Source organism: Corvus brachyrhynchos, unplaced genomic scaffold (assembly GCF_000691975.1).
Source record: "Corvus brachyrhynchos isolate BGI_N302 unplaced genomic scaffold, ASM69197v1 scaffold56, whole genome shotgun sequence".
Taxonomy (NCBI): Eukaryota; Metazoa; Chordata; class Aves; order Passeriformes; family Corvidae; genus Corvus; species Corvus brachyrhynchos.
Window position 1 is genome coordinate 5,849,579 of NW_008238664.1, and position 17,273 is coordinate 5,866,851.

The following is a 17,273-nucleotide window of genomic DNA, read 5'->3' on the forward strand; positions in this document are numbered from 1 at the left end:
CTGCGTCCCCCTCAGCTTCCTGATGAGGCTCCCGGTTCTGCTGCCCTTGCTTGGCAGCTCTGGGATTTGTAACGTGTCCACAAGTTTCACTCGCCTGTTGTGGAAGAGTAACGATGCAGTGGTGCTCGGGTCCTACGAGCTGGTGGAAGGTGCACCCACACAGGGACTAGAAGGCGATGAAAATATTTCTATTTTAGAGGAGTTCAGGCCTCTCAGACATCAGGAATGCTGTCTGAGAGCCTGGATCCGCAGGAGAGCTCTGGGATTTGTAACGTGTCCACAAGTTTCACTCGCCTGTTGTGGAAGAGTAACGATGCAGTGGTGCTCGGGTCCTACGAGCTGGTGGAAGGTGCACCCACACAGGGACTAGAAGGCGATGAAAATATTTCTATTTTAGAGGAGTTCAGGCCTCTCAGACATCAGGAATGCTGTCTGAGAGCCTGGATCCGCAGGAGAGCAACTCTTTGTTCAGGGAACAACCTGGGAGCCTTGTGTCTGTTTTGTGTGGAAGCCAGAGAGGATGCGGGGAGACAGCAGTGAGTGAAGACTGATCTTCCTTGTCCACGTGTCTATAATGGGAGCCAGGGATCAGAGGGAATTAGCACTGGAAGGTGATGGGCTTGCTGCTGATCTTTTGTTGTTGCCCACTTGGATAAACAATTGTATCCTTATGCCTCATGTAGGCATGAATCTGCTTTTCTGTTCCATCACTTCCTGTGCTGATGCTGACTTCTTGCTGCTCCTTCATGAGTTGCTAACACCTTTTCCCAGATTCTTTTGTGCTTATTTGGAGCCTGGTTCAAGATTCTTCTAGTCTGAGACACAGTCACTGTTTTTCTGTGCCCTTTCTTCAGTCTCTGCCTCGCAGCAAGTACAAAGAGCTAGTGAAGATGTTTAGCTGTGGAGGCATCTGGTTTTAGGCAAAAACCTGTAACAAAAGTTCTGCCATCCTGCTGGTGCAATTCCTGAACTGAGGTTAGCTGTGGACTGTGCAGTTTCCAGAGGACATGAACTGTCTCCAGGGCTGAGGTGGCTCTGCTGACTTCCAGGCTGTGCTGGTCTGGTGAGCTGTGGTGGCAGGAACGTGCAGCTTTGTGCTCTGCTCTGGAAGTCTGTGGTGGCTTTACTGTGATGGTGTCTGCATTGCTGTGCTGTGCAGCTGTGCTGGGAGAAACATGGCCTGGAAGGACGCAGTCTCATCTGTCCTGCATCAGCATGGCAGTGCTTTGCCCTGTACTTCTTCCATGTTCCTCAAGCTGTTTTCTCTCTAGCTACAGCCCTGTGGCACTTTTCTCTTGAGAAGCAGAATGCAGCCTGTGGAATAACAGTAATGGGATCTGTTTGGGGGTAGGGATTCAGACTCCTGCCTTTGGGGCTATTATGTGGACTCCTTGCTTGCCCTGAGGCCACTCCCTTGCCCAAGAGGCCCCCCCTGGCAGCAAAGGCAGGTTTATTGTGCAGTGGGGTGTAAAATGTCTATTTTAAAGCAAACTGGCTCTTTTTGTAGTTGGTGTCTGCCTTCTGCCACAAAACTTCATCTTTGGAGCGGGTGGAGGAGGAAGGCGATGACGATGAGGAGGATGATGAACTGGACATCTTTGGGGGTTATGACAGCCTCACATGCTACAACAGCAGCATGGGCAGTGACAGCAGCTCCTGTCTAGAGGAGTCTAGTGATGATGAGGTGGCAGACCGGGAAGCTGGAGAGCTTTCGACCTCTCGGATGCACCACCCATCCACAGGCCGGCTCACAGAAGACAGTGGCTCCGAGCCAGGTACTGCCTGTGCTGCCTAAAACATGTTCAGGGGAAGCGAAGGGTGTGTGGCTGCACCTTGGGGATGCTTTGGGAGCAGTTTTGGATGCAGACTGCATTTTCTGGGCTATGTGGGGGATCTGCTCTGTATAATGATGGTTAGCTGGTCTCAGCTCTGTCCTTGTAGTGCATTGACTCTGCTGAATGCTCACATTTTTGGCCTTCCTTCTCTCAGCTGTGTGCGAAATGTGTGGGATTGTGGGCACCAGGGAGGCTTTCTTCTCCAAGACCAAACGTTTCTGCAGTGTCTCCTGCTCCAGAAGCTACTCCTCAAATTCCAAAAAGGCCAGCATCCTGGCCAGACTGCAGGTGAGTTAAAACCTTTTCATCTGGCTCTCAGGCTCCATTGTGCTCGCAGGCTCTTGTGCTGGGGGACTTCAACCACCCCGATACCTGCAAAAAGTAGCATGGCAAGCTGTAGGTAATCCAGCAGACTCCTGGAATGCATGGGGGATAATTTCTTAAGCCAGGGGGACAGACAGCTGTAGCAGAGGGAATGTGACAGTAGATCTGATTGATGGTCACCAAGGTAAGTGAACTAATTGGGGATGTCAAAATTGGAGTCAGCCTGGGTTGCAGTGGTCATGCATTGGTGGAGTTTGCAGTCTTGAGGAATATAGGTCAGGTAAGGAGTAAAGTCAGGCTCCTGAACTTTAGAAAGGCAGACTTCCAGCTCTTCAGGGAGATTCTATAATTCTATGAGCTTTCCTGGGGATGGAGCAGGATGTGCCTGTATGTAGGGGTAGGTGGTTGCTCTCTAATTAAATATCAGACTGACATTCCCAGTGGCTTATTCTTCCTGCCTGAAGTCCCCAGAGAAGGCATGCCAGCTTAAAGGTGATGCTCTCTAAAAGCTGAGGACGGACACTGATATTTTACCTGCTGTTTCTTGTTCCTGTGAGCGTTAATAAATATTGTAGTAACCTGAAAATTGGCCCAAGGAAGAGGTGCATACCCAGTTGCAGGGGGTGACTTAGTCTCTTGTGCCATTAATGTTTCTAATATTCCTTCTTTTGTAGGGGAAACCACCAACGAAGAAAGCTAAAGTTCTGCACAAGGCATCCTGGTCAGCCAAGATTGGGGCCTTCCTCCATTCGCAGGGCACGGGACAGCTGGCAGATGGGACACTGACAGGTCAGGATGGTGAGTGTAGGTGAGGTGTGAGGAGGTGCAGCTGCTGGAGTCACAGAAATAGGGACACCTTGAGGGCTGTAAGCTCTGCAGTCCTCCTCCTCCTCCCTGGTACACTGCCTTGTATGATATGTGGATTGCTCTGACACAGGCTGCAAGGACACAGGGCACATCTTTTTTCCTCTCCCTGCTCTGGTGGAGGTTCCTGCCCATCACTATTGTAGCCTCATCCTTGCTCCTCATACGACTTGACCTGGAGTGTAAGCTCTGTGGTCCCAGTCCCACGAGGTGCTGACTTCTGCTGGCAAAGGTGACTTAAAGGTGTCCTGCTTTTCCCAGCCATTCGCTGCCCCGCTGCTTGTGGGAAGTTATATTTGCCCCGAGTCACTCACTGATCAGCTTGAGCAATAACCAGCTCACTTCCAGCTGAAGGAGCAGCAACTTACTGTGTTAGGGCAAAGGGGAGCGCCGGGGCATGGCAGCAGCAGGGTGTGATCCCTGAGCAGACTGCTGCTGGAGCAGAGCTGTGGCCTTCAACCAGGAGTGGCTGTGGGATTAACCTCTCAGATTAGTATCTCTGAGTTTCTCAGCACCTTCTGGGAAAGCAAGTGCTGCTGATATGACCCTGCACTGTTGCCGCTGAGAGGCAAAGCTGTGAAGTGGTGTAGCCCTGAAAGGATGCTCTGTCCCTGGAGTGCTTTAGCCCTGGGCTGGACTTGACCCCTTTTATTTCCCTTTCTGCTTCCCTTTTTTCAAAAGCAAGTGACAGTAAATACTGATTAATAATGTGCTTTGCTTCTTGTGGGGGCTAGTGACCGTGCACTCATAGGGGTCAAGTTTCCCACCAGAGAAAATGCAGTGGAATGCGTAATCCCTGTGTGCTGTGTCCCAGTGCCTGGAGGCTGCAGGCTGTAGTCCAGAGGTAACTGAGCTCTGTGCCTATTCTGTGATCTCACCTGATTTTCTGCTCTAATTGTAGCACTCGTCCTGGGCTTTGACTGGGGAAAGTACCTGCAGGAGCACGGCTACAAGGCAGCTCCTGTCAGTTGCTTCAAACACGTGAGTTGTACTTTGCTGTGCATGGCAGGGCACACGGGGCGTGTCATATGCATGGGCCCCCCTGTGCTCCTGTGACAGGTGGTGAGCAGAGGCCCAGCAGGGGGTTATTGAGACCCAGGTGATGCGAGGAAAGAAGTGGTGGTTCCTTGCAACTGAGAATGGGAGTCTCACAAAGGGACCAGGAGTTTGGGGGGAAGGAAGCAGAGGGGGACTTGATAGAAACACTGCTGGTAGTGATGTGCAGAGAGGAACTCAGTTTATGTGAGCCTGGCAGTAGCTGCCCCTCCAGCATGTCTGATTCTGATAAGACTTGTTATATTCCTTTTGAGTTGTGGTCTGATAATACTGACATCATTTCCTTTTTCTTGAGGATAGGTCAGGCAGACATGGCAGGTTTATTGATTGTTAGGTATTTTTGTGCCATAGAGGAATGGCAGCAGCTACTTTGGGATAATAGGACAGCTGGCAGTGAAACAGTTAAGTGTTGCTATATGGTATTCTGCCTTTTGGGATCCTCAGTGAACACCCCAGTGAGATGTTTGGTACAGTTCAGCTGTATTTCAAGACTTTGGCAGATCCAAGAGGGGTAAGGCATGCAAGCCTGTGCCTAAAGTGAAAAGGGTAGCTGCCTAAGAAGTGTCTGTGGAAGCTAGAAGGGCCTGCTCTGATTGTCCACATCCCTCTCCCAACACGGCTGCCTCAATCTTTCAGGTGCCACTCTTCGATCAGTGGGATGATGTGGTGAAAGGTATGAAAGTGGAAGTGCTGAACAGTGATGCTGTGCTCCCCAGCCGTGTGTACTGGATTGCATCCGTCATCCAGATTGTAGGTATGTCTCCGATGTCATCTTTGACAGCTGGGTACAGCTAAGCTCTGAAGGAAGCTTTAGAGAGCTGAGGGTAGCTGATCAAGCAAAACAGCAGCTCTTTGGAGCTCTACAACTGCTGAGAGATTTTGAAACAGGAAATATCATGGTGCCGGAGTGAGTGGAAACCAGCATGTACTTCCTCTTGTGCTTGCTGGGCAATTTGCAAGAATAGTTGCTGGAGAAGCTCTGGTAACCTATGCAGTGCTCTGAAGGCCATACTGTAGGTGCTAAGGCTGTGGTGCCAAATTTGTGGCCTCTAATGCCTTTGGTTGTCTGCTCTATCCTGGCAGGATATAGGGCCCTTCTGCGATATGAGGGCTTTGAGAATGATGCTGGTCATGACTTCTGGTGCAATTTGGGCACAGTGGATATTCATCCCATTGGCTGGTGTGCCATCAACAGCAAAATCCTGGTACCACCACAAAGTGAGTGTGGGGCAAGAGAGGTCAGCACATACCTGGGCATGGGGAAGCTTTGGTTTATGCCTAGCACAGGGGGACAGGTGCTCCCACTGCATGTAGGACTACAGCTCCATTTGTGCTTTGAGTTACAAGCAGCAGTTTGAGTTTGGGAAGCTGGAGGCTGCTTGGATTGCTCCCTCTGCATCTCCCTGTCATTGACCTGGGGTGCTGCATGCAGAGCTGATGTCAGACCTGTGGGGGCTAACGCAGGTGGCTTTTCCTCCTTCTAACCCACGTGGTGGCTGGACTTGAACTTTGGGGGAACTTTTTGGTCCTATATCCTGGGCAGCATCTCTGGTAAGCACAGTGGTTCCAGTCTCTGCACAGCTAGCAGTTCAGAGAGGGATGCCACTTTAGTGGAATTTTGGCAAGCTGAGATGTTTTTGCTCTATTACCACTTCCTTATCTAGATCAGTGGAGTTGAATGTCTGCTTGGCCCAGTTAATTCTGTAATGGTGATTGCTTCAGCCAGATGTGGGGGCAAGCTGGCAAAACAGAGTACAGAATCTGAGTGTGAAGAAGGTCTTTTAGTGCTAATGGGCTGTCAGAGAGATGAAAACTGTGGTGCTGTAATTATTTTGGTCATAAAGATGGACTTTTTCCCTGCCCATATATAGCTATCCATGCCAAGTACACTGACTGGAGAAGTTACCTCATGAAAAAACTGGTGGGAGCCAGGACCATCCCAGTGGATTTCCACATGAAGGTAAACATAGGAGGCTGTCATTTTACATGGGGTAAATGAAGCTGAAGTCAAAACATGCTCAACATGTCTCTTCTGGTTCTGATCTGTGCAACTTTTGTGTGCCTTGAAACCTGGGCAGGGCAGGGGCAGTGAGTGCTTCCACGTGCTCCTAAGATACCTGTCATGATGCTGTGGGTAATGGCACAGCCTCCATGCCCTCTCAGCACAACAGTTTCTCCTTTGGGTCACAGGCAAGCTTTAAAATCTGTTGTCACGTAGTCTGCTGGGACGTACTGGGGATGAGGTTTGGCATTTTGCTGAAGGGAGAGAGCAGTGCAGCTCCAACCTGGCCTTTGGCTGCCATGTTTCAGTGACAGGGAATGGCTCTGAGAGTCAAAAACCTTTGTCTTCAGTGTTGGTAGCAAAGCAGCCTGGAGGGAATGAGAAGGGCACAGGCTTCCTTGAAATACCATGGCCTTGGCATCTTTATAGCTCTCATGATTTTTTTTGTGTAGCCTGCACTGAGATTAGAGCTTGTTAGAGAGAAGAGGGTCTTCTGGGGCTAGGAGCTTTGGAAATGGCAGATAACAAAGTCCCAGAGGCAGCAGGCAGGAAGGCAGGTGATAAATTCTTCTATGTGCAAGGTAAGTGGTGACACTGAGCTGGAGATCTGGATGTAGTTAGTGTTTCCCATGTCACTTCTTAGAAAGTTAAGAGGGTGTTTGTAGCTGCTTGTTCCTGGGCCACAGCTTGTAGCTGGAAGGGAAGTGGTGGAGGGAAATAGACATTGCTTGTGTCTTTCTCCCTTCAGCATCTCCCACCTAATAAACAGGAGGTGGAAGGGGAAGACCTTAGCTTAAAAGTTCTTCTGGATTCTTCTGGTGTAGGCTGGTTTGGGTGCCTATTTTGTGTTTCCTAGTTGCTGCTCAGCATCTTGGGATCACAGTTCCAAAATGTCAGATGTCCTCTAAGCACCATTGGGCATTTGTGGATGAGTAGGACAAGGCTGTATGAGCAAACTGAACGTCTCAAAAAAAGTCAGAAATCAGCCAGTGACTCTTTCTATATGCCTGTGCATTTGGGTCAGTCTGCAGAGTAACTGGCTTTGGATGTGGAGTTGGCAGATAGATCATTGTGTAGTTCAACCTCTGGTCAGAATGAAAAGGTGGAAATAAGAACCTGACCTCTTTTGAAGTCAACTGAAAATCCTGTTGCCCTTTGGGAAGCTACACCTCTAACTAACTGCAGCCTTGAAACCCTTGTGATCTCTTTCATGACTGAGAAAGGCACACAATTCCTCACTCAGTTTCTGGTGAGCAGAAGTTCACACTGGGAACATTCACACAAGGTGGTGCCTGGGCATGGCTGCTGGTCGGGGGTGGGGCAGCTCTTATGAGGCGACACGACAAGGGAGACTCAGGGAGTGTGTGCCCAACCACACTGTCATGTCTGGGGCTGCCAGCTACCTGTCCACCCGATGAACCCACTCCCATGCATCCCTTCCTAGTCAGCTTTGGGCAGTGCCAGGGTGCCTGTCTGTGGGGAAAGCTGTTCTCTGAAGTGTTTGGAGCACTGTGGTTGATCTCACCTCCTCTGTCGGTTGTTGCCAGATGGTGGAGAGCATGAAGTACCCGTTCCGGCAGGGCATGCGGGTTGAGGTGGTGGATAAGAACCACGTGTCCCAGACACGTATGGCAGTGGTGGATACAGTGATTGGGGGCAGACTGAGACTCCTCTATGAGGACGGTGACAGCGATGATTTCTGGTGCCACATGTGGAGTCCTCTCATCCATCCTGTGGGCTGGTCACGGAGAGTGGGCCATGACATAAAGAAGACAGGTAAGGACCAGGCCACTGCAGCCATCTTCTGATTTGCTGGGAACTGCCTGCACCCTGTTGTTGACACCAGTCTTGACATGCTGGGAGTGAGGCAGTTGCCTCAAGACCTGACAGATGAAGTCTGCTTAGTTTTGTGTCTGCTGGTTTTTTATCGGGGTAGATAAAAAAGCCCCATGATCACAGGTCAGGACAGGGGACTGTAGAGTTTCTTATGTGAAGCAGGCAGTCTGTCTCCTTAGTGTGAGAACGCAGACTTTGCAACATGACAGATGTTTATAGTCTTTTTGAGGAAATTCATGCTGGCTTCTGTAACACTGGATCCCATCAGGTTGTGTTTTTCTGGACTTTACCAAGAGGAATTGTTGATCGGCTTAGGCTGGCAGAAAAAAGCAAGACTTGAGCTCTGCTGATCCTTTAGGTTGTGTCTCCATTCCTTGTTGCCTCTCCCTGATGATTACAGCCACATGTAGCGGTGTTACCAGTAGTGCTCAGGAAGCTGAGCCATCTGCTTTGAGCAAGCCCTTCATCACAGCCCATTTTATGAGAAGTGTAGAAGGACTGACCTGTTCTTTTTATTAAGTGGCCTCATATTGAGGGGGTTTATAGCACCTAAGCTCTCACAGGAAAATTAATAACCAGTCTGTTTTCTTACTGCAGTTGCTGCAGGTTTTTTACCTCTCTTTCTTCCATTCCTCACAGAAGAAAAACGTAATGACATGGCAAACCATCCCACCTTCCGGAAGATCTACTGTGATGCTGTCCCCTATCTGTTTAAGAAGGTAGGACAAGTCTGCCTTTCTGTGGGGGTCACAAAAAAGGAAGTGGTGATAGCATTTCCTTCCTTGGGCATACATGCTACCGTGTGGGTTGTTGAGGGTGGCTCACTAGTCTTTCTTATAGCGAAGGGTGTCAAGGCTCTGGTTAAGCAGGAGCAGGTCAAACTAGAAAGCTGAAAGAATTAAAGGAGAGTGACAGATTGAGGGACTTAGTTGAAGGGCAAGCAAAGGAGCTTTGAGTTGGAGAGGGAAGAGGATTGCATGGGAGAGACCAGTTCCAACAAGGAACTGGATCACGCTGGTAAGAGCTGAGATGAGAAGGAGGCTTGTTTTGTTGTGGAGCTGCAGCTGGGCTTGGCTCTCTGACTGACCAGAGCTGTGGCAAGAGGTTGCTGACAGAGACATAGTGTTGGTTTGGCTGCCTCTTTGTATTTCTTGTAATATTTTTGCTTTCCCCTCCCAACTTGAGTTGAGCCAAGTGAAGGAGTTCTAATCCCATTTGCACTTGCTGTGCTCGGTGTCAGGATGGGACTGTCCCATACCCCTGGCAGCACATGATACACCAGAGTCTCCCTTAGGTACGGGCTGTCTATTCTGAAGGTGGATGGTTTGAGCGAGGCATGAAACTGGAAGCCATTGACCCCCTGAATCTGGGCAACATCTGTGTGGCCACTGTTTGCAAGGTAAGTTCAGTGGGCCTCAGGGGGTCTGCTGTGTTTACTTGAGATAATGCAGCTTCTCCTCAGGTCTTTTCAAATGAATAAGACCAGGTAGGATTTTGTGTAGGGGAGAGGAGAGGGCTGTCAAGAGAGGTGGACAGCTGTTGTGTGGAGGGAACTTGGGGGTTACCTCAGAGGTCTAACAAGCTGTCATCCACGTGTACCTAAATGGACAGCATGAAGATGAGCGTGCTTGCTCTGCAAGCTAGTGTCCAGTGTGTCTGACTGGCAGCCACCCTTTTTCCACCTTTGGGCATGCAGTAGGGAAGATTTGTTCTCCAGTTCTGAGAGTGCATAGAGAGGCCTCTGTGGAAAGAAGGGGACCTCCATGTGGGGAATGGCATGAGGAAGCTGAGGATGGATGTGTCTCCTTCAGTCTCCCTTGATGAGGTGGTAGTAAGTTCTACTCTTGTGCTAGTCTTGAGAAGTAAATTGCTTGCCCAGGTTCCCTCAGTGAAGTGTGTTGAGTGTTGAAAGTATAGCATCAATCTGGGCTTTTCCTGCTTCCTCAGGAAGCTGTTTGCCCTTGCAGAACCCAAGCTGAGGACTTTGACACCTGGAGTTTGGCAGTGGGATGCTAGGAGAGCTGTTCGTGTCTGTAAAATGTTCCCTTCAGTCTTTGCTTGGAAATGGAAGAGTGGGACAAGCATGCCTATCACCTTTGGTAGGCTCCAATTACCAGTGAGTGACAGGATGGGACAACTCTTGTTGCTGTATGAAGTAGCAAATCCAAGGGTGGTGCTCCTTCCCTTCTACCCAGTAACACATTTGTGATCTGGCTGGTGTAAAGGGTTTTTGGGCTGCCAATAAAGTGTTTCTAGGGGAGAACAGAGCTCCTGACCATTTAAGGCTTTTCACATAGTCCTTTCACAAGGCTCTTAGTGTTGGTCCCAGTCCTGCAGAAATTGCTGCATTGGGGGTTAGCTTGTGTTGACTAACATACTAGTATAACATTGCATTTTGCTATCTAGTGGCAACTCTGATCGATCTGTGGGGACTCTTGAGAGAATCTTTTGTGAGGAAGAGAGGCTTTAGAGCAAGCAAAGCTCTACACTCATGCCTTCACTCCCATCTCAGGTTCTCTTGGATGGGTATCTCATGATCAGCATTGATGGAGCCACATCTGATGATGGCTCTGACTGGTTCTGCTATCACGCCTCCTCACACGCCATCTTCCCCGCCAACTTCTGTAAGAGGAACAACATCGAACTGACCCCTCCAAAAGGTGAGATTTGGACTCTGCCCTGTGGTACAAACCTGCATGCAGAGTCTGATGGGTGGTGCTTTTCTGAGAGGGGTCGTGTTCAGATGAATCAAAACAAGGTCCCAGTCCGCTTGTTTTTCAGGGAGATAGGGCTAGTTCAGAGACAGGCTCTTTGAGCTCTCCCCATATACCAAGTCTTGGTTAGCTCCTGGCAGATCAGTGGGACAGGTGTATGATCCCCAAACTGAACAGAATAAAATGTTTTAAAGGACAAGGAGGGTGGGAAGGGATAAGTAGAGCCATTGCTGCAGGAGTCAGTACTCAAGTGTCCAGAGTCATCTCTATTCCTCTCTATGAATAGATCAGACATGAGTATTTCTTCAAACTCCTAAGAGACAATCACCCTAGCAGTTTTTACTGCCTCATCTAGCCATACCCAAAAAGGCCTGCTCTGAATTTCTGTGTTGCAGTATTTTTGTGCAGTGCTGTTCCATCTTCCTTTGATGTTCCTGCTGCTGGGAGGAACACTGGTTTTAGTGGCGTATTTTGAACATACTACTTCCTACTTGCTGCTGCTCCTCCCCTTTCTCTGTGGTCTGCGTCTATGGCTGACACAGATGTTCAGAGCTGCAGCTTGCACTTTTCTGTATTTGCCAGCTGGAGAGGGGTGCTGGACTCCCATGGAATCCATGCACTAGGTTCGTGTCCAAGATCAGGCTGTATGTGCTGGTTCATGAACCTGCTTTGCAACCAGTTGCTATGCCTCCTTCCTGCGTACTCTGCCTTTTCCCCAACTGGTCTACCCAGTGACTACCTTTTTACCTCTTAGTGTTTCTTCCTGCTGCAGGGCACGATGCAAAGACCTTCAGCTGGGAACGTTACCTGGAAGAGACCAAATCAAGACCTGCTCCATCACGGCTCTTCAACACAGTGAGTGCTGCCAGGAAGAAGTGATGGGTGGGGATGCTTGAAGTAAGGGAGGAGGAGTGCAGGAGCTCTGTCTGTCGTGAGATCACTGAGGTGGAAGTGCTTCTTGTCCAACACCCCTGCTACAGCAGGGTCACCTGTAGAAGGTTGCTCAGGACCATGTCCAGATGACTTCTGGATGGATGGAGACTCCACAACCATGTGGGCAACCTGTGCCAGTGCTCATTGGCACTCACAGTAGACCGTGTGTCCTGATGTTCACAGGGAAACTCCTGTGTTTCAGTTTGTGCCCGTTAACTCTGGTCCAGGCACTGGGCACCACTGAGAGAAATCTGGCTCCATCTTTGCACCCTCATTTCAGGCATTTATACACATAAATAAGGTACCCCTGAGTCTTCTCTTCTCCAGGACGAACAGTCACAACTCTCTCAGCCTTTCCTCATACAATGCTCCAGTTCCCTCATTATCTTCCTTGTCCTTTGCTGGACTCTCTCCAGTATGTCCATGTCTCTCTTGTACCAGAGAACAATTCAGGTGGGGCCTTGTCAGCGCCAAGCTGAGGGGAAGGATCACTTCCACTGATCTGCTGAGAACAGGCTAACATTAGCCTCCTTTGTCCCAGGGGCACATCCCTGGCCCATGTTCAACTTCATGTCCACTGGGATTCCCAGACCCTTTTCTACCAAACTGCTTTCCAGTCAGTCTGCCCCCAGCTTGTGCTGGTGCCTCGGATTCTTCCTCCACAGGTATGGGATTCTACCATTTCTCCAGCTTGTCAAGGTACCTCTGGATGGCAGCACAACTATCTAGTATATTCTGTTCTCCTCCCAATTTTTTGCCACAAGCAAGCTTGCTTGGTTTGACATGACACTCTGACATGTCATCGGGATATGTAATGAAGATGTTGAATAGGATTGGATCCAGTATTGACCCCTGGGGTACACTGCTAATTACTAGCCTCCAGCTAGACTTCATGCTACTAATAACCATCCTCTGGCCCTAGTCACTCAGCCAGTTTTCAATCTATCTTGCTGTCTCCTGTATAGTTCAGGCACACAGCATATATAGCTCAATCATCTTCTCTATGAAGTTCTGATGGCAGACAGTGTCAAAAGCCTCCCTGAAGTCAGGATAGACAATATGCAGTATCTCTACTGGGCTGCAGTTTGCTGACAGTCGGCACTTTAAGGAGAGCTCAAGGCCCAGGAGTATGTACTCTCCAAGTAGGGACAGCAGTGTCCTGCCTTTGCGGGTGTTAAGATATCTTGGTCCCTCTGAGTGTGACCTGTGATTCTGTAGTGTTTCTGTGAGCTCCAGTCTCCTGGTGGGCTCCTCATTGCTCATTGCCTGTGGATGTGTGGCTGGCATGCAAAACTGGTGCAGTACCTGGGCCTGTGCTGGTCTTCTGATACACCAGGGGTATGTCAGGCAATTGTTTGACTGTGTGTTCCTGAACTGCTGCTTGCTGCTCCCCCCAGGTCAGGATCTTGCTTCTAAAGTCTGGGTTGAGATTGACTAAGGACACAGCTGGCCTTGGATCTGTTTTTGGATCTGTGGGCTTGTTGTCTGTCTGCTTGCTTTAGGCTGAAGGCTAGCCTGTGCAAGGGTGCTGTTGGCCAGGTACGGGTTTGGACTGAGTGCAGTGGCCTTGGCTTTTCTTTTTTCATGTTTTCATTTTTTATGCACCCAGGACTGTCCAAACCATGGCTTCAAGGCAGGCATGAAGGTGGAGGCAGTGGACTTGATGGAGCCCCGACTCATCTGTGTGGCCACAGTGAAGCGTGTAGTCCAACGTCTCCTTAGCATCCATTTTGATGGCTGGGACAACGAGTATGACCAGTGGGTGGACTGCGAGTCTCCAGACATTTATCCTGTGGGGTGGTGTGAGCTGACAGGCTACCAGCTTCAACCACCAGTGGTTCCAGGTGAGTGAAGATTTTACTGTGGTTTCTAATGCTAGAGATAAAGGTTTCCTTCCTCCTGCTCCGAGTGGCTCCTTTGGTTTTTGGGCCTTGTAGGGAGAAGCAAATGGCCTCCTTGATTTGCACTGGCTACCATAAACCTTCCTCTGTTGCTACATTCTAGCAGCTGGCAGAGGGAGGAGTCTGATGGGGAGAAAACAGCCTGAGTTTTGAGGTTGGCTCTGTTTTCCCTGTTCCCCCACACCAACAGAGAATTAATTGCTCCTGCAAAGTTGGGTAGAGTTCCAGGTGGTCCTATCCCTGCACAGCTCCCTTTTATGAAGCATATCTATGACCTTAGCCAGGTAGCAGTGGGAGCTCAGCCCACGCTCCCTTTTCTCATCAACTCTGTGACTCTGTCTGTAAAAGGTAAGAGCATCCTCTCAAGAGTTCGTTCCTTCCCTTGTCACAGGGAGGCCACTGCCTCACCTTTGCAGATGTTTTCCTTCTTATCCCAAACTATGAATCTTGTTTCTTTACTGCCCCTGCCAAGTCTGTACTGGCCTCTCTCCCCTGTGCTGCCCCAGCCTGCCACCCTGGGCCCTCACCTGGAAGCACAGACAGCAACTGCACTAGAGCCTTGCTTTCCCCTCAGCTGGTTGTCTTGGGAAGAGGGCTTTGGCTTGGGGGGACGGGTATATCTGTTTCTCGCTTATGTCACTTCATCCCAGTTACCTACTGGTTATGGGACTTGGCTTTCGTTTCCCTCTCGTCTCCATGACAGAGCGCACAACTCCAGCGAAGGCCAAGGAGGTGCCCAAGAAGAAGAAGAAACCCTATGGAAAGAAGAGTGAGTGATGTTTGATTAGTGCCCTCCCGCTCGCTCGCAGGCTGGGCCCAGTTAGAGGAAGCCTGTCCATGTCCCATCAGAGCAGGAGAGAGAGGCCTTGTCTTGCTGTGGATGCCCTTACTCAGCTGTGGGTTTGCCAACACAGCTTCATCCTTCTTACCTGCCCTGTTACCTAAAGAGCAGAGAGCTGTGTGTGGGAAGGATCTGTTTTGCAGTCTGTTTGCTGTTGGCCGAGGTATATATGGCACTTGCTTCCAGGTGTGAGGTTGTGCTTCTTTCCCTGCTGTGTCCTTGATTGGAAGGAGATGTTTGCTGCAGGGTAGCTGGAGAGCAACCCTGCTTTGTGCTGAGGGAAAGAAGGCCTTAAGATGGCTGAAGAGGCCAGTAGAAACCATTTTATTGTTTCATCTTGTCATTGTTGTGGTCATTGTTGCAGCAGCTGTGGCAAATCATGTAGACAGACAAGAAATGCCTTGCTGGGGGGGTGGAGGGGAAAGGACATCTAAAGAATATAAAGATTTTTAACCTAAGTGAAAAAGTCAGCTAAAACCAGAACATTACAGTTACAATGTCTGCGCCTTGCAGTAAATATGCTCATTGCCTAGGACTAGACCCAGACAGGTAAGCAAAGCTGACTCTACACTGATTCCAAGAGGACCTGCTCCTTGGAAGTTAAGCACATGCTGAAGCGCCTTGCCTTTAATGAAGGAGAACATGAAAGAGCATATTTTGAGATGATGACAATGGAATTTTTCTCCAGTAGGCCATTTCTGTTGCATAACCAGTTGGCAGCTAATGACCATGTAGCTTTCTGTTCAGTTGTGCTGGTCCCTGGTCTGTGGTTTCTCAGAGGAGCAGGGTTGCTGATTTTCCAGGGGCAAAGAAACACAGTTTTGCTCATACTCTGTTATCTCTTTGTTAAGGAAAAAAGTTACCTGCCAAAGCCCGGAGCATCAAACAGACTGTCAAGAAGCCTTCTGCCACAAATGCAAAACGAGAAGCAAAAGCTGCTAGCCAGGCTTTGCCAGAGCCAGCACCTGATGAGAGTAAGGGAATGAGTTACTCTACCCCACAGCCACATTCACATCTCCCCATACACCCTCTTGGCCACTAACTCATGGGCGCCTCCAGGCAGGAAAAGGCAGCAGCATGTCAAATGTCCTTCCCTACTTCTCCAGAGATACTCCAGAGAGTAGAAGAAACCATTTGCTTGCTTTCCCTGGAAAAGTTTTCTTCCCAAGAAGATTTGGCGGGACCAGTACTGCTCAATATCTCAATGCTGCTACTGCCTGCTGAGGGCCTGGCTGCCCTGCTGAGCAGTCTGGTTGTGTGAGGTCAGGGAGGAGAGACAAAGTGGGTATGTCAGAGGTGGCTGTCAGATCCCAATCCCCATAAGGGCTGTTGCAGCACGTGAACACAGCCCGTCGTGCTGCAGTGACCAGAAGAGCAGCTGGGTCACTTGCCAACCCTAGTGGGTAGCAGGGAGGAGGGTGGGTGAGGTGCCTTGTGCACATGGGAATGGAGAGTCATGAAGGTCCCTCCTGTTCCCTTAAGTTCCCCTGTGTGAACCCAGACAGATTGAAAATGGACCACACCAGCTTTTCCTCCCGTAGGAGTTCTTGGGAGCCAGCAGCTGAATGCTGCCAGGGTTTTGTCCCATCTTGATTGCTGCTGTGACCGTGGATAGATTTGCACTGGAATGACAGGGGGCTGCCTGTGGTGAGGGACCCTCAGGAAGTAGACTGGCCCCAGGACCTGGGGAATTTTGACCTGCTTGAACAGAGCTCGTTTGGAGGTGCTGCAGGTAGTGAGAGTCAACATGGGTTGATTTTATTTACTTATTTTTCCCTCTCTCTGTCTGTCTCTTGCTAGTCATTGCTGTGCGGGTGAAAGAAGAAACCATTGACCCTTCAGATGCAGAATTTGGAGAGACAGAGCTTCCTGTTCCCATCAGCAGCATAAAGCAGGAGGACACAGACTGATCTGGAGCATCCCACAGCTGCCCACAGCAGCTTCACCTTGTGGCTCTTTAGGGAAGGTCCTGGCAAAGGGAAGCAGAGGACCAAAAGGGCCTTCCTTTTTTAAAGCAGACCACTCTGCAGCATCACAACTCTGCTTTTCTGGTGTGCAAGAAAATTTCCCCCAGACTTGTAATATTAAGCCCTGGGAAACAGCAGAAAGACTGCAGGCATGCTGAGGAGCATTACCAGGGTTGCTGCTGTGGTTGTGCATGCCTGATTTTGAAGGCACCTTTTGGAGCAGAAGCTCAAAACAGGGAAAGAGGCTGCCAGAGCACAAAAGCGCAGTTTGGGTTCTTGGCTGTGGCTGGAGGTGATACGCTGCTGTCCAACATGATGAGTGCAGGACGTGTCAGGAAAGGAGCTGCTCCCATAGGACTTTGGTGCTGTACTCTCCGGTCTAAGCGCTGCGAGCCCCAAGAAAATCAGGACAGGAAGAGTGGAAAGAGGTGAAGAAAAAAAAAGAGATGATGATGCCTCCTGAAGAAGCGAGACCTTTTTTCATAGAATGGTTTGGGTTAGAAGAGGACCTTGAAGATCATTTAGTTTCAATACCCCTGCTGTGGGCAGGGACACCTTCCACTAGACCAAGTTGCCCAGAACCCCATCCAACCTGGTCTTGAACACTTCCAGGGATGAGGCATCCGCAACTTCCCTGGGCATCCTATTCCAGTGCCTCACCACTCTCACAGTAAAGAATTTTTTCCTAATACATAATCTAAAACTAATGGTTTGAACCCATTCTCCCTTGTGCTGTCACTACATGCTCTTGTAAATAGTCTTGTCCCATCTTGCCTGTACGTTCCCTTCAGTCAGCAGGAGGCTGCAATTAGGTTACCTTGAAGCCTTCTCTTTTCCAAACTGAACAATCCCAATTCTCTCAGCCTTTCCTCACAGGAGAGGTGCTCCATCTCTTTAATCATTTTGGTGGCCTCCTCTGGACTCGCTCCAACAGGTCCATGTCCTTTTTGTGCAGAGGGCCCCAGAGCTGGGTGCAGCACTGCAGGTGGGGTCTCAGCAG

The 17,273-nt window shown here is 49.7% G+C and overlaps 1 protein-coding gene across 3 annotated transcripts; it reads left to right on the plus strand.

Annotated features, from left to right (window-relative positions):
- The first annotated feature begins 410 nt into the window (after nucleotides 1-410).
- Nucleotides 411-16,790, plus strand: L3MBTL2 (L3MBTL2 polycomb repressive complex 1 subunit). Of its 3 annotated transcripts, none has more exons than XM_017738035.1 (17): nucleotides 411-536; nucleotides 1,508-1,775; nucleotides 1,990-2,123; nucleotides 2,834-2,957; nucleotides 3,925-4,004; nucleotides 4,716-4,833; nucleotides 5,163-5,297; nucleotides 5,951-6,039; nucleotides 7,629-7,857; nucleotides 8,557-8,636; nucleotides 9,212-9,316; nucleotides 10,430-10,577; nucleotides 11,404-11,486; nucleotides 13,174-13,408; nucleotides 14,169-14,234; nucleotides 15,158-15,280; nucleotides 16,107-16,790. In XM_017738035.1, exons 1-17 carry the CDS (start codon nucleotides 426-428, stop codon nucleotides 16,214-16,216), a joined length of 2,238 nt encoding a protein of 745 aa, XP_017593524.1. In that variant the 5' UTR covers nucleotides 411-425; the 3' UTR covers nucleotides 16,217-16,790. The 3 variants fall into 3 exon arrangements, with proteins under 3 accessions (XP_017593524.1, XP_017593525.1, XP_017593526.1); XM_017738036.1 differs by having other exon boundaries at nucleotides 2,834-2,948; XM_017738037.1 differs by lacking the exon at nucleotides 14,169-14,234.
- Nucleotides 16,791-17,273: the final 483 nt, after the last annotated feature.